General features: G+C 43.6%; 1 protein-coding gene across 1 annotated transcript in view; it reads left to right on the top strand.

Moving 5' to 3' along the window:
- Positions 1-5,059: 5,059 nt before the first annotated feature.
- Positions 5,060-15,870, top strand: part of LOC124013966 (gamma-aminobutyric acid receptor subunit beta-2-like) — a 100,548-nt gene continuing 89,737 nt past the window's right edge. Inside the window, exons 1-3 of the mRNA XM_046328575.1 lie at positions 5,060-5,183; positions 5,304-5,395; positions 6,357-6,424. Of these exons, the coding sequence (XP_046184531.1) occupies positions 5,101-5,183; positions 5,304-5,395; positions 6,357-6,424 (243 nt within the window). The 5' untranslated portion in view covers positions 5,060-5,100. The remainder of the gene's footprint in view (positions 5,184-5,303; positions 5,396-6,356; positions 6,425-15,870) is intronic.

Genomic DNA, 15,870 nt, shown 5'->3' with positions numbered 1-15,870 from the left:
AAGACATGATAATCAATGACAAAACATGACAGAATGTGAAAGTATTTGAGATATTTCATGCAGTATTTGAACGCAGGTCTGGTGATTATATTCTCGTTGCCCTTCACTCTCAGTGCTGAGTGAAATACATTCAAATCCACTCTGGAAGCAACTCAATCAAGAACTGAATATTTGAGGTCTGTTTTTTAAAGGTGCACAACAAATGAATGGTAATCAAATGAGTGAAGACAGAGTACCACAAGGGGTGTGTGTGTGTTGTGTGTGTGTATGAATGAAGTAGAAACATTTAAAAGCCCATAACATTGCTGTTGGTTTTGTATTGTGCATGTGTTTTTGTATTGTGCATGTGTTTTTGTATTGTGCATGTGTTTTTGTATTGTGCATGTGTTTTTGTATTGTGCATGTGTTTTTGTATTGTGCATGTGTTTTTGTAATTGCTTCCAACACTCTACTCAGCAAACTGGATGCAGTTTATCACAGTGCCATCCGTTTTGTCACTAAAGCACCTTATACTACCCACCACTGCGACTTGTATGCTCTAGTCGGCTGGCCCTCGCTACATATTCGTCGCCAGACCCACTGGCTTCAGGTCATCTACAAGGCCATGCTAGGCAAAGCTCCGCCTTATCTCAGCTCACTGGTCACGATGGCAACACCCATCCGTAGCACGCGCTCCAGCAGGTGTATCTCATTGATCATCCCTAAAGCCAACACCTCATTCGGCCGCCTTTCGTTCCAGTACTCTGCTGCCTGTGACTGGAACGAATTGCAAAAATCGCTGAAGTTGGAGACTTTTATCTCCCTCACAAACTTCAAACATCAGCTAGCTGAGCAGCTAACCGATCGCTGCAGCTGTACATAATCTATTGGTAAATAGCACACCCATTTTCACCTACCTCATCCCCACAGTTTTTATTTATTTACTTTTCTGCTCTTTTGCACACCAATATCTCTACCTGTACATGATCATTTATCGCTCCAGTGTTAATCTGCAATATTGTAATTATTCGCCTACCTCCTCATGCCTTTTGCACACATTGTATATAAACTCCCCTTTTTTTCTCTGTGTTATTGACTTGTTAATTGTTTACTCCATGTGTAACTCCGTGTTGTCTGTTCACACTGCTATGCTTTATCTTGGCCAGGTCACAGTTGCAAATGAGAACCTGTTCTCAACTAGCCTACCTGGTTAAATAAAGGTGAAATAAAATAAAAAAATAAAAATGTTTTTTTGTATTGTGCATGTGTTTTTGTATTGTGCATGTGTTTTTTATGTATCTGCTGTAAGCCACGATGCCAAATACAAATGTCAATGTTTTTGCAAATACACTGTAGACAAAGCTTTTGACCTTGACCTCGTTATTTATTCCTATTTGGCCACTAAGGCCCATGGTTTTAATGACATATGTTCTACTGGTTATTGTATCCAACTGAGGACAGGGTTTTTCTCTACATGGCCTAATTACAATGGTGCCATCATTCTCAGAAAAGCCAGGTTATACTACAGTACATTGCAAATACACATCTCACTTCTAGAAGCTTATAGCAAGCAATTAGGCTACAAGTAAACCTAAACAAAACATAAAGTAGCCTATACATACCGCAAGAGGGGACGTCAACATGTGCCATAATGTCTACTAATATAAATTTGATGTACACATGGGCCAGCTACAGTAGCTTAATGATACACATCTTAATTGTGGGTTGTTAAGAAAGGACAGATGAGAGGGAGTGAGCCGATGATTAATTGTCACCATCGTCCAGGGGTTTAGTACGCTCCCCGCCCAGTGTCATGCAGCAATGCACCGGATTCCATCAAAGCATGACCACTTTAACGCAGAGGCGTCTGTCCGGATCGGATGTTGGTAGCGCTTACTTTGAAATGTATAGCGTACTTGCTAGTGTTCATGTATTATCTCAGCCTCGAGGCGCGATATTGACGTGAGCAATAGCTCGTGGTAATGTAGTCGTTCTCCATTTGAGCACGCCTGTGCACGTTTGCATCAAAAGCACGAACGCGTAGGAGCGGATCGGTTGGTGAAATTGATTGGGAAGTATTGTGTCATGTCATAATAACTTTGACGAGCATCTCTCATCGAAATAAAGAAAGAGAGCGAGAGAGAGAGAGAGAGAGAGAGAGAGAGAGAGAGAGAGAGAGAGAGAGAGAGAGAGAGAGAGAGAGAGAGAGAACACATACAGCACAGTGCATGCATGGGTAGCCTGAAAGCCGATTTATGCTTGATCTGAAAATGAGGGTGTCGGCGCCATATGGATAGTGTGATGCAAACGCGGAGCCTCTGGAGGCACACAGAAGCCAAATTGAGCTTCTCTGTGAGCCTCTCAACGTTTTCCGTAGCCTATAGCTCCCCATTGACATGGTTGGTTAATGGTAGGGCGGGAGGTCCTGTATAAACACAAACTCACTTTCTTGACATCTTCCTTTACAACAGCAACAGCTCAGAATTATGAATGCCCTAACTTCTGCAGAGGCCATATCACATTAAATATCATCCCAGCCGCGTCCTCAGAGCATACGCAGACCAGCTGGCTGGTGTGTTTACGGACATATTCAATCAATCCTTATCCCAGTCTGCTGTGCCCACATGCTTCAAGAGGGCCACCATTGTTCCTGTTCCCAAGAAAGCTAAGGTAACTGAGCTAAACGACTACCGCCCCGCCCCGTAGCACTCACTTCCGTCATCATGAAGTGCTTTGAGAGACTAGTCAAGGGCCATATCACCTCCAATCTACCTGACACCCCAGACCCACTCCAATTTGCATACCGCCCCAATAGGTCCATAGACGACGCAATCGCAACCACACTGCACACTGCACACTGCACACTGCACACTGCCCTAACCCATCGGGACAAGAGGACCCTGGGTCTCGACCCCGCCCTGTGCAACTGGGTACTGGACTTCCTGACGGGCCGCCCCCGGGTGGTGAGGGAAGGTAACAACATCTCCACCCCGCTGATCCTCAACACTGGGGCCCCACAAGGGTGCGTTCTCAGCCCTCTCCTGTACTCCCTGTTCACCCACGACTGCGTGGCCATGCACGCCACCAACTCAATCATCAAGTTTGCGGATGACACTACAGTGGTAGGCTTGATTACCAAAAACAACAAGACAGCCTACAGGGAGGAGGTGAGGGCCCTCGGAGGGTGGTGTCAGGAAAATAACCTCACACTCTACGTCAACAAAACAAAGGAGATGATTGTGGACTTCAGGAAACAGCAGAAGGAGCAGCCCCCTATCCACATCGATGGGACAGTAGTGGAGAGGGTAGTAAGTTTTAAGTTCCTCGGCGTACACATCACAGACAAACTGAATTGGTCCACACAGACAGCGTTGTGAAGAAGGCAAAGCAGCGCCTCTTCAACCTCATGAGGCTGAAGAAATTTGGCTTGTCACCAAAAGCACTCACAAACTTCTACAGATGCACGATCGAGAGCATCCTGTCGGGCTGTATCACCGCCTGGTACGACAACCGTAAGGCTCTCCATGAGGGTAGTGAGGTCTGCACAACGCATCACCGGGGGCAAACTACCTGCCCTCCAGGACACCTACACCACCCAATGTCACAGGAAGGCCATAAAGATCATCAACGACAACAACCACCCGAGCCACTGCCTGTTCACCCCGCTATCATCCAGAAGGCGAGGTCAGTACAGGTGCATCAAAGCAGGGACCGAGAGACTGAAAAACAGCTTCTATCTCAAGGCCATCAGACTGTTAAACAGCCACCACTAACATTGAGTGGCTGCTGCCAACATACTGACTCAACTCCAGCCACTTTAATAATGGATATTGATGGGAATTGATGTAAAATATATCACTAGCCACTTTAAACAATGCCACTTAATATAATGTTTACATACCCTACATTACTCATCTCATATGTATATGTATATACTGTACTCTATATCATCGACTGCATCTTACATTCATTCCATTCAAGTCATTTAGCAGATGCTCTTATCCAGAGCGACTTACAAGACAAAGAGCGACTTACAATCTTGCCATCTTTATGTAATACATGTATCACTAGCCACTTTTATGTTTACATACCCTACATTACTCATCTCATATGTATATACTGTACTCGATACCATCTACTGCATCTTGCCTATGCCGTTCTGTACCATCACTCATTCATATATCTTTATGTACATATTCTTTATCCCTTTACACTTGTGTGTATAAGGTAGTAGTTGTGGAATTGTAAGGTTAGATTACTCGTTGGTTATTACTGCATTGTCGGAACTAGAAGCACAATTATTTCGCTACACTCCCATTAACACAAATTTGATTTGATTTGAAATGCTGCACGGCCAATGCAGAGGTCAGATTGACCACGCAACATCCTTAACTCTAATTTCAGAACCATGGACAGTTCCAAACGGGAGTTGACCATTTCCTGATTGACCAAGCAAGCGGTTTTCAAGAATGCCATTATAGGTTTGTTTAGGCTATACATGTAGTGTTTGAAGGTACTATAAGAAATGTTGCTCCCTCTCCTTTGAACAAACAACTAACAAATAATCCGATGATTACCTAACATTACCTAAAAGCCCTCACGCGCGCTCTCGGAGCTGTGGCTACACATAGCTCACCTCCAACATTTTCAGGGTGCAACAACCACGAATCTGTAAATGCGTGCATTGATGTTAGACAAAGTACCATATGCAACACCTCATCCTAATTTATCCTAGTCCTCTTTCTCATGTTCCCACTTCGTTCAGCATGTTGTAGTTTTAAAACATGTTTTTTATTGGAATAAACCATGTGTATTAACGGAATATAAGAAAATAAAGAAAGTAAAGGTTAATCTATATTACGTTTATTTCACAGTTTTATTAAATATTGAATAGCGAGGGAGAAGCATCCGTTTGCCTCACTTACTTGTTGGCTTCACTTTCTTTCCCCTTAAATAAAAAAATATCTGTCCTGGAAATTGCTCTGCTACCAGCATCAGCAGCCACTGCTCCTTGATGTTGTGGTAAAGCATGCGCATGCGCCACACATTGGAATTACTGCACTGGCCAGAATAAGTTGGATCACGTCTGTCTTCACTGAAATCCAAAATCATATCAAAACTATGGCGGTGTTGAGAATAAGAACAATGAGATACTTTGGGGTTTGGACCTTCCTCGTAATAGTGGCTGTGGTCTGTGCGCAAAGGTAAGTGGTCGGCTTAGATGCTCTTCACTTCGAATGAATACGTTATACACTGTAGAAAACACTTCAATAATGCCTTTGGAAGCTTGCACATCTAAGAATGTATTCCTTCTCCTTCTCTAGGGTCAATGACCCTAGCAATATGTCAATCGTAAAAGAAACTGTGGATAGACTGTTGAAAGGATATGACATTCGCTTGAGGCCAGATTTTGGAGGTAATGAAATTAATTTAATACAAACTGTGATTTACTTTTCTGTTGTCAGCCCTATAACACTCACTCTAATTGTGTGGATTGTCCAAATCCCTCGTCTTATTTTTTTTAAGTTAAACGCACGTAGCCTACCCTTCAGTTTGTCCAGGTAGCCTATACATACATCGACCCTTCAGTTTGTCCAGGTAGCCTATACATACATCGACCCTTCTGTTTGTCCAGGTAGCCTATACATACATCGACCCTTCAGTTTGTCCAGGTAGCCTATACATACATCGACCCTTCTGTTTGTCCAGGTAGCCTATACATACATCGACCCTTCTGTTTGTCCAGGTAGCCTATACATACATCGACCCTTCTGTTTGTCCAGGTAGCCTATACATACATCGACCCTTCAGTTTGTCCAGGTAGCCTATACATACACAGGGCCACCTAGTTCCACGTGTGCTAACGACATGGATTACGATAACGTTTTAACACAATACTAGAAGGGTATTAGAAGTTGTAGGCTCAATCAATGATACACCTTTTGACTGTTGTGTCATGGAATGAGCTGATAAATTCCCTAACCCATTGTTATGTTGGCGATTGGTGTCTACCTTACGAACGTTGCTATATCTTTATTCAGGTGTAAAACCCTTGACATTTAGCTGGGTGCTCATACAAATACAAGCTGTCGACATTGGTATACAATTTCAATTTAATCGGAAGCATTTAGACGTAATGAACAACACGCACTGTGTTTTGCGAAGAAACATCAGAGACACCGTGCGCACCTGCTTTTTGAAATCCCATATTGTATCGTGTTAACTGGCTGACAATAAATGAATGACTGATTGCTCGTGTGCTGCTGCTAGGCAGTTGCTATGCAAAGGGTTACATTTGTGGTTTATGATATTAATGTTATAAACCAAAAATCATGAAATGGTTAACATTACGGCTCGTTTTGTTGGTTTGTTTCTAGGTCCCCCTGTGGGAGTGGGGATGAATATAGACATAGCCAGCATAGACATGGTATCTGAAGTCAATATGGTAAGTACTCGATTATCACTCTCCCAATGGTTTGTGGGCATTGCACTAATATTATATGCATTGTCTTTCCTAAATGAAACCCAGTGCACTGCATGGAGTAGGTTACCAGTCAAACCAATGCTAAAACATGTAGTCTTCTCAGAGCTATGACAATCGACCTTTTTAAATTCACACCGATACGCCTAACCATTAGGTGCATGCTGTTGCTAATTCACCCATAACAGAGTTTCACGTCTGTGAATGTTTCCTAACACACGTTTCAGGTTGTAACCTGCATATCAATTTATGGCAGTGGATTATGTAATTTCCATGCCGTAATGGATGAACACAACATCTTGCACACCTGTGGTTTGAGTCTTTGTAATGTGTTTACATGTAGTGGAAGTATTTACTAACGTTTTAAGGAATTTATGAAGTGCATACTGAAGTGAAGGCAAAAGTTTTGCTTCATGCAAGAGCATCCCCTAGTGCTATTAGTCAGAACTGCACGTCAGTCGAGAGAGACAGGGTTTGGGCACTGCCTGAGAGGAATGGTCCCTACACCAATCCTTTGAGAATGTTTTTGACAAAATCCATGGTTATGCTTCCTGTCACCATGCCAATCTCTCTGCTAATCTGTGCTATTAGCGTGTTTTTGGTTGTTTTGTCATTTGTACATTTTGAGTGTTGTGGGAAAAGGTATGCCTCCATTGTAGAAGACGGATAAGGCCCCATTTAATGACACTGAAATGGACATGATTATTATCTCTATGCATATAAATAATGTTATGAATACATATATTTAGATTTCTGTTGAGTAGGATTGCAATGACTGTATTTGGGATGAAATAGCAGGCACTGGTCACGGACGTCACTTCAACGTTGATTCAACCAGTGTGTCCAGTGGGAAATGTCTTTGCTCAGGTACATTTCTACTCTACTGGTTGTTAAAAGTATTTTTTCCAGTTGAAATGGGGCTCATCATAGTATGAAGTTAAGAGCACCCAACTGGCTATTTTTGGCACAAATACCCAAAGGGCTTAGTTTAAACTGTTGTCATTGTATTCGTCCCCCAGACCAAATGCAATTCCAGTTGGATTTATTGTATAAAATGAGATGTATGATTAACAAGATGTATGATTGCTCACAAACAGTCTTTAATGGTGGAAGTTGCCCTTGTCCTCCATTTATCATAGATCACTGGTCTAGTGCCTTCTACATTTTATTTGTCTGGCTCTGACTTCTGCATGCATTCATCTGGATTAAACACAGATTTTCACTGTGTAACCAAAGTGAGTGACCAACGCACCATGAACTGAAGGTTTTGTTATGGTAGGCACCTCCCTGTGGCAATGTGGACTCTCGTCATTCATGGCATTTAATGGGAAACACTCCCTTTATGTGACGGCCCCTGTGTGATGGCAAAAAGCTGGCCTTGGTTATGTTTAATCTCCTAATAAACGGCCTAATCCATGGCTCCTGGTTGGCTGAACCCCTGAATGAAGCAGCTGGGTTATTGTTTTAGGTAATGATTTGACCTTTAATGCTTTCAACAAATATGCTCAGCGACTATTACAGCATTGTGCTAATCCACAAAGCCAGGAAGTCAACACAGGAAAGGGATTGTGCTCTTCTAGGTCCTCTGTGGTTGGCCCATCACGCTCTTATCTCTGGGTTAGGACCTTCACACTGCACCTAAAGGAACAGGATTAGTGATAGATCTCACTACACATTCTCCATAGCTGTACCACTCACAGCCAGCCAGTCAGCTAGGCAGCCAGCTGGCCAGTCAACCAGGGGAAACAGGCAGCAATATACAGGCAGCACCAAATCAAACGTCATCTCGAGCAGGGCCTCGTAGAGTCCATTCTATCAATGGACAAGAAAAGCTTGTTTCTTTTATCAATATCTGCTCAAGAGCTTTGGCCTTATAGCCCATTTAGGTCAGATCGCAAGGTGTTTCCCTACTCCAGCCCATTTAGGTCAGATCGCAAGGTGTTTCCCTACTCCAGCCCATTTAGGTCAGATCGCAAGGTGTTTCCCTACTCCAGCCCATTTAGGTCAGATCGCAAGGTGTTTCCATACTCCAGCCCATTTAGGCCACATCGCAAGGTGTTTCCACACTCCAGACCATCTAGGTCAGATCGCAAGGTGTTTCCCCACTCCAGCCCATCTAGGTCAGATCGCAAGGTGTTTCAACACTCCAGCCCATTTAGGCCAGATTGCAAGGTGTTTCCATACTCCAGCCCATCTAGGCCAGATCGCAAGGTGTTTCCCCACTCCAGCCCATCGAGGCCAGATCGCAAGGTGTTTCCCTACTCCAGCCCATCAAGGCCAGATCGCAAGGTGTTTCCCTACTCCAGCCCATCAAGTCCAGATCGCAAGGTGTTTCCCCACTCCAGCCCATCGAGGCCAGATCGCAAGGTGTTTCCCTACTCCAGCCCATCGAGTCCAGATCGCAAGGTGTTTCCCCACTCCAGCCCATCGAGGCCAGATCGCAAGGTGTTTCCCTACTCCAGCCCATCTAGGCCAGATCGCAAGGTGTTTCCATACTCCAGCCCATCTAGGCCAGATCGCAAGGTGTTTCCCTACTCCAGCCTATCGAGGCCAGATCACAAGGTGTTTCCCTACAGTATCTAGTGCAGTGTTGCCCTACAGTATCTAGTGCAGTGTCGCCCTACAGTATCTAGTGCAGTGTTGCCCTACAGTATCTAGTGCAGTGTTGCCCTACAGTATCTAGTGCAGTGTTGCCCTACAGTATCTAGTGCAGTGTTGCCCTACAGTATCTAGTGCAGTGTTGCCCTACAGTATCTAGTGCAGTGTTGCCCTACAGTATCTAGTGCAGTGTTGCCCTACAGTATCTAGTGCAGTGTTGCCCTACAGTATCTAGTGCAGTGTTGCCCTACAGTATCTAGTGCAGTGTTGCCCTACAGTATCTAGTGCAGTGTCGCAAGGTGTTTCCCTGCTCCAACCAATCTAGGCCAGATCGCAAGGTGTTTCCCTACTCCAGCCCATCGAGGCCAGATCGCAAGGTGTTTCCCTACTCCAGCCCATCGAGGCCAGATCGCAAGGTGTTGCCCTACTCCAGCCCATTTAGGCCAGATCGCAAGGTGTTTCCCTACTCCAGCCCATCGAGGCCAGATCGCAAGGTGTTTCCGTACTCCAGCCCATCGAGGCCAGATCGCAAGGTGTTGCCCTACAGTATCTAGTGCAGTGTTGCCCTACAGTGTCTAGTGCAGTGTTGCCCTACAGTGTCTAGTGCAGTGTTGCCCTACAGTATCTAGTACAGTGTTGCCCTACAGTATCTAGTGCAGTGTTGCCCTACAGTATAATATAATAATAATAATAATAATAATAATAATAATAATAATAATATAATAATAGTATCTAGTGCAGTGTTGCCCTACAGTATCTAGTGCAGTGTTGCCCTACAGTGTCTAGTGCAGTGTATAATATAATATAATATAATAATAATAATAATAATAATAATAATATAATAATAGTATCTAGTGCAGTGTTGCCCTACAGTGTCTAGTGCAGTGTTGCCCTACAGTGTCTAGTGCAGTGTTGCCCTACAGTGTCTAGTGCAGTGTTGCCCTACAGTATCTAGTGCAGTGTTGCCCTACAGTGTCTAGTGCAGTGTTGCCCTACAGTGTCTAGTGCAGTGTTGCCCTACATTGTCTAGTGCAGTGTTGCCCTACAGTGTCTAGTGCAGTGTTGCTCTACAGTATCTAGTGCAGTGTTGCCCTACAGTATCTAGTGCAGTGTTGCCCTACAGTGTCTAGTGCAGTGTTGCCCTACAGTGTCTAGTGCAGTGTTGCCCTACAGTGTCTAGTGCAGTGTTGCCCTACAGTGTCTAGTGCAGTGTTGCCCTACAGTGTCTAGTGCAGTGTTGCCCTACAGAATCTAGTGCAGTGTTGCCCTACAGTGTTTAGTGCAGTGTTGCCATACAGTGTCTAGTGCAGTGTTGCCCTACAGTGTCTAGTGCAGTGTTGCCCTACAGTGTCTAGTGCAGTGTTGCCCTACAGTGTCTAGTGCAGTGTTGCCCTACAGTGTCTAGTGCAGTGTTGCCCTACAGTGTCTAGTGCAGTGTTGCCCTACAGTATCTAGTGCAGTGTTGCCCTACAGTATCTAGTGCAGTGTTGCCCTACAGTGTCTAGTGCAGTGTTGCCCTACAGTGTCTAGTGCAGTGTTGCCCTACAGTATCTAGTGCAGTGTTGCCCTACAGTGTCTAGTGCAGTGTTGCCCTACAGTGTCTAGTGCAGTGTTGCCCTACAGTGTCTAGTGCAGTGTTGCCCTACAGTGTCTAGTGCAGTGTTGCCCTAGAGTGTCTAGTGCAGTGTTGCCCTACAGTGTCTAGTTCAGTGTTGCCCTACAGTGTCTAGTGCAGTGTTGCCCTACAGTGTCTAGTGCAGTGTTGCCCTACAGTGTCTAGTGCAGTGTTGCCCTACAGTGTCTAGTGCAGTGTTGCCCTACAGTGTCTAGTGCAGTGTTGCCCTAGAGTGTCTAGTGCAGTGTTGCCCTACAGTGTCTAGTGCAGTGTTGCCCTACAGTGTCTAGTGCAGTGTTGCCCTACAGTGTCTAGTGCAGTGTTGCCCTACAGTGTCTAGTGCAGTGTTGCCCTACAGTGTCTAGTGCAGTGTTGCCCTACAGTGTCTAGTGCAGTGTTGCCCTACAGTGTCTAGTGCAGTGTTGCCCTACAGTGTCTAGTGCAGTGTTGCCCTACAGTGTCTAGTGCAGTGTTGCCCTACAGTGTCTAGTGCAGTGTTGCCCTACAGTGTCTAGTGCAGTGTTGCCCTACAGTGTCTAGTGCAGTGTTGCCCTACAGTGTCTAGTGCAGTGTTGCCCTACAGAATCTAGTGCAGTGTTGCCCTACAGTGTTTAGTGCAGTGTTGCCATACAGTGTCTAGTGCAGTGTTGCCCTACAGTGTCTAGTGCAGTGTTGCCCTACAGTGTCTAGTGCAGTGTTGCCCTACAGTGTCTAGTGCAGTGTTGCCCTACAGTGTCTAGTGCAGTGTTGCCCTACAGTGTCTAGTGCAGTGTTGCCCTACAGTATCTAGTGCAGTGTTGCCCTACAGTATCTAGTGCAGTGTTGCCCTACAGTGTCTAGTGCAGTGTTGCCCTACAGTGTCTAGTGCAGTGTTGCCCTACAGTGTCTAGTGCAGTGTTGCCCTACAGTGTCTAGTGCAGTGTTGCCCTACAGTGTCTAGTGCAGTGTTGCCCTACAGTGTCTAGTGCAGTGTTGCCCTACAGTGTCTAGTGCAGTGTTGCCCTACAGTGTCTAGTGCAGTGTTGCCCTACAGTGTCTAGTGCAGTGTTGCCCTACAGTGTCTAGTGCAGTGTTGCCCTACAGTGTCTAGTGCAGTGTTGCCCTACAGTATCTAGTGCAGTGTTGCCCTACAGTGTCTAGTGCAGTGTTGCCCTACAGTGTCTAGTGCCCTCCACTGTATTTTATAGTGTCATTTCTTTATTTTATTCTTCTTTTCTTCCACGTTGAGCCATATTACTGTTGACGGAGTCATTTTATTGTTGAAGACTATGCCAACAGTATCCACAGGGAAAGAAATACACACTGATGAGGATGAGCCAAACAACAGAAATACCATTATTGATGTAGATAAAGGCCAAGAGGAGCTTATTGATCACTTGAGAAGGTGTTCAGAGTGCAGAGCCCTCCATTTCGGAGCACAACACATTCAACTCATGGCAGCTGACGAGATCCAGATATCACGGTTCAGAACAGACTGTATCAAAGGATGACTATACTGTATGATTTTAGTGATTGAGAGATATAACTAAGCATTAAGGCACCATGGCTAAGGGATATTCTTATTCGTGACACAAAGCAGACACACAGCCCATAGCCATGGTATATTAGCCCTAACCTGTACCACAAACTTCTTCGGTGCCTTATTGCTATTATAAACAGTAAAAATAACAGGAAACAGTAATTAGAACAGTAAAAATAAATGTTTTGTCATACCCTATCGACATGGTCTCATATAACACAGCTTTCAGCCAATCAGCATTCAGGGCTCAAACCACCCAGTTTATAATGTGGAGTAACATTTGCCCAAGGCGTGTTTATGTTGGCATAGCTGTACACATTTATTGTAATACGTTTCATATATTGTAGTCTGAGTGCTATGGCAAATCTTTCATTGAGTCTGAACTTGTCTGTGTTATGATGGTTTATTGATGGGCTTTTGAATCAAGAGAGGAAGTGTATACAGAAAGAAGATTCATCATCTCTCATCCAGTCAGGAGAGGTTTAAAACAACATTCTCTCTTCATCTAATGCAGTCTGAATCTGTTTCTCAGCGTTCCCATGGAATGGCGACTGTGGGCAGAACTGCAGTGACTAGTGAGTGGTTGTTCAATATGTTTGGAATAGGAGTGAAATAGGCTTGCATCACAGACCCATCACCGTGGGTTGATGAGATATTTACCCATCATAAATCATAAATCATTGAATCATAAATGACCTGATTTAATCTGTGGATGGATGATAGGAGAAACTCCAGAAGATATATTGAAATAAACAAAAGGAACTTCAATTTATTACTGTGCTGTCATCACTTACAATGTGTCTGACATGACTCATGAAGCTGATATTGTTAGTTAGCATATATCAGCTAGCTGAGCGCAGCAGTCATTTCTGTCACATTGACCCTTTAGCATTATGACGTTTAATTAGCAGACTGCTAGCCTAATGGTCCAGTCTGTTTGTGCTTTAACCATGGCAAGGATCTACATATTGGCTGCTGTATGGGACTAGGCTAGCCAATAGCATAAGCCTTTCAAAAAGCCTTTGGATAAAGTCTACAATAGAGCCTGTGCGTGGGGATGTATCAGTTTTGTAGGACTGGTCATAGGGTTGGTCTGACTGGCTCATCCCTGGCCCCCTAATATGTTGCTGGTCTCCAGTCATGATTACTCATCAAGTTGTAATGTGAAATGACTGTTGCGTTACGTAATGGACAAAATGCAATAGAGGTTATCTCCGTAAGGGATGTAGAAGATATTTCAGACTAGCTGCTACTGTAGAGTGCTACGTATGGCACATACTTATCTCTCGTGTGCAGATTGTGTAACATAAATAGTACCAAAGATCTGTCATGATACAATGAGATGCGTGAGATAACAGGCAGTATTAGTTCTGGTGCTTTGTATGAATCACGATTTGGCAGGTGCTAGCATCTTTCGCATTTCAGAAGGGGAGAGGACAGTTGGGCCATAGACTTGCCAGTTACGTGCAAAGAGAGAGGATGGAACTGTTCATTCAGGTTGTGATCTCTTCTCTTATCACACGCTGTATGAACCCAAAACGTAATCGAGCATCTGACCAATTACACAAGACTTCAGTTCTGGGTTAACCGAGATTAAGCACATGCATATGTGCTACAGTCTCTCTATTGACACTGTTCGACACACAAACACTCCCTTATATAAATGTGTATGTACTTTCTGCAATGATGGTTCCATTGAAACAGAAGCTCATGCCTTGCATTACTGTGGGTTATACAATGACATTACAGATGATCCTTACTGTGGGTTATACAATGACATTAGAGATCATCCTTACTGTGGGTTATACAATGACATTACAGATGATCCTTACTGTGGGTTATACAATGACATCCTTACTGTGGGTTATACAATGACATTACAGATCATCCTTACTGTGGGTTATACAATGACATTACAGATCATCCTTACTGTGGGATATACAATGACATTACAGATCATCCTTACTGTGGGTTATACAATGACATTACAGATGATCCTTACTGTGGGTTATACAATGACATTACAGATGATCCTTACTGTGGGTTATACAATGACATTACAGATGATCCTTACTGTGGGTTATACAATGACATTACAGATCATCTTTACTGTCGGTTATTCAACAACATTAGGGATTATCTTTATTGTGGGTTATTCAACAACATTAGGGATGATCTTTACTGTCGGTTATTCAGCAACATTAGGGATGATCTTTATTGTGGGTTATTCAACAACATTAGGGATGATCTTTATTGTGGGTTATTCAGCAACATTAGGGATGATCTTTATTGTGGGTTATTCAGCAACATTAGGGATGATCTTTATTGTGGGTTATTCAGCAACATTAGAGATGATCTTTATTGTGGGTTATTCAACAACATTAGGGATGATCTTTATTGTGGGTTATTCAGCAACATTAGGGATGATCTTTATTGTGGGTTATTCAGCAACATTAGGGATGATCTTTATTGTGGGTTATTCAGCAACATTAGGGATGATCTTTATTGTGGGTTATGATACATGTTGATAGTGAATCATCTATCTTGGCTGTGCTAGTCTTCTGTACTCAATGACATGCTCAATGACATGTACAGTATCGAGAAGCCATCCTTCCAAATCTTGTCTCGCTGACTAAGCGAGCGAAGCCTGGGCTTCAGAGACTAGTGTAAAGCTAACTGTTTGTCAACCAAAGCCTTTTAGAAAGGAACAAGTGGAAGAGGAGTTTCACAGGGAAGGTTAATAAATTTGTCCGTCCCCCCCCCCCCCGATCTACTCGATTCTCATTCTTCATGTGATTAATGTGATTAGCCTGTAATCCTGCCTGAGACATTACATGTCTTTTTAACAGTAAAGGTCTTAATAATATAATAATCCCTTTTAGGAAAAATACTAAACTGCCATGAATTACATTTCCTGAAAAAATGTTAACTAATAAAAAATATTCCGTTTTAGTTTTTATAGTTTTTTTAATCAGTAGAGGAGAAAATAATTTCAGTTTTGCACTGCACTCGATATAAGCAGTGGCCTGAAGATTGAAATGGAACAATTCACTTTCTAGCGGACCAAACTAATGCACAGTACACTGTGGCCTGAGCCAGTTATCACTTTGTTTTCTATTCTTTTTAAAAACGCTTTGACGTATTGCCTGGTTTCATTTTCAGTTCACTTGCCCTGTAATGGTTTCTTGGCTCCCTTTCACTCAAAGGCCTTTTACCTCAGGCCTGTTTCACCTGCCTCTTCCACCTGACAGCCAGGGGAGATAACCACTGCTGGGCCCATCAACAAATAGCACAGTCACAGGCAGGCCCACTGGCTTTGTATATATTGCATATGCATGTATCATTCAGGGAAAAGTATATGCTGAGGGAATTCACGAGAAAGAGTGGGTTTATGTGGGTAAGGAGAGGAGAGCAACATCAGCACATACTGCATTTTACATAATTCATTAACTTTTGTTTGGATACGTCCCTGTAGAATTTGGGATCAATTGTATATCCACTCATTCGCTCGATAGTACATTTAAGAAAGTGTAATATCAAGTGGATTGTTCATATGTATGCTAATAATGAGTTCACTATCAATGCAAATGCACAGCACATTGATTCATTATGATGATGATGGCTTTACGTTCTTACATCCCACTCTCCCTCCATCTCCACCTCCTCCCTTTACCACAC

This window comes from Oncorhynchus gorbuscha, linkage group LG02, assembly GCF_021184085.1.
Source record: "Oncorhynchus gorbuscha isolate QuinsamMale2020 ecotype Even-year linkage group LG02, OgorEven_v1.0, whole genome shotgun sequence".
NCBI lineage: Eukaryota > Metazoa > Chordata > Actinopteri > Salmoniformes > Salmonidae > Oncorhynchus > Oncorhynchus gorbuscha.
Note: the sequence above shows the minus strand (reverse complement) of the source record. Positions and strands in the feature narration are given on the sequence as shown.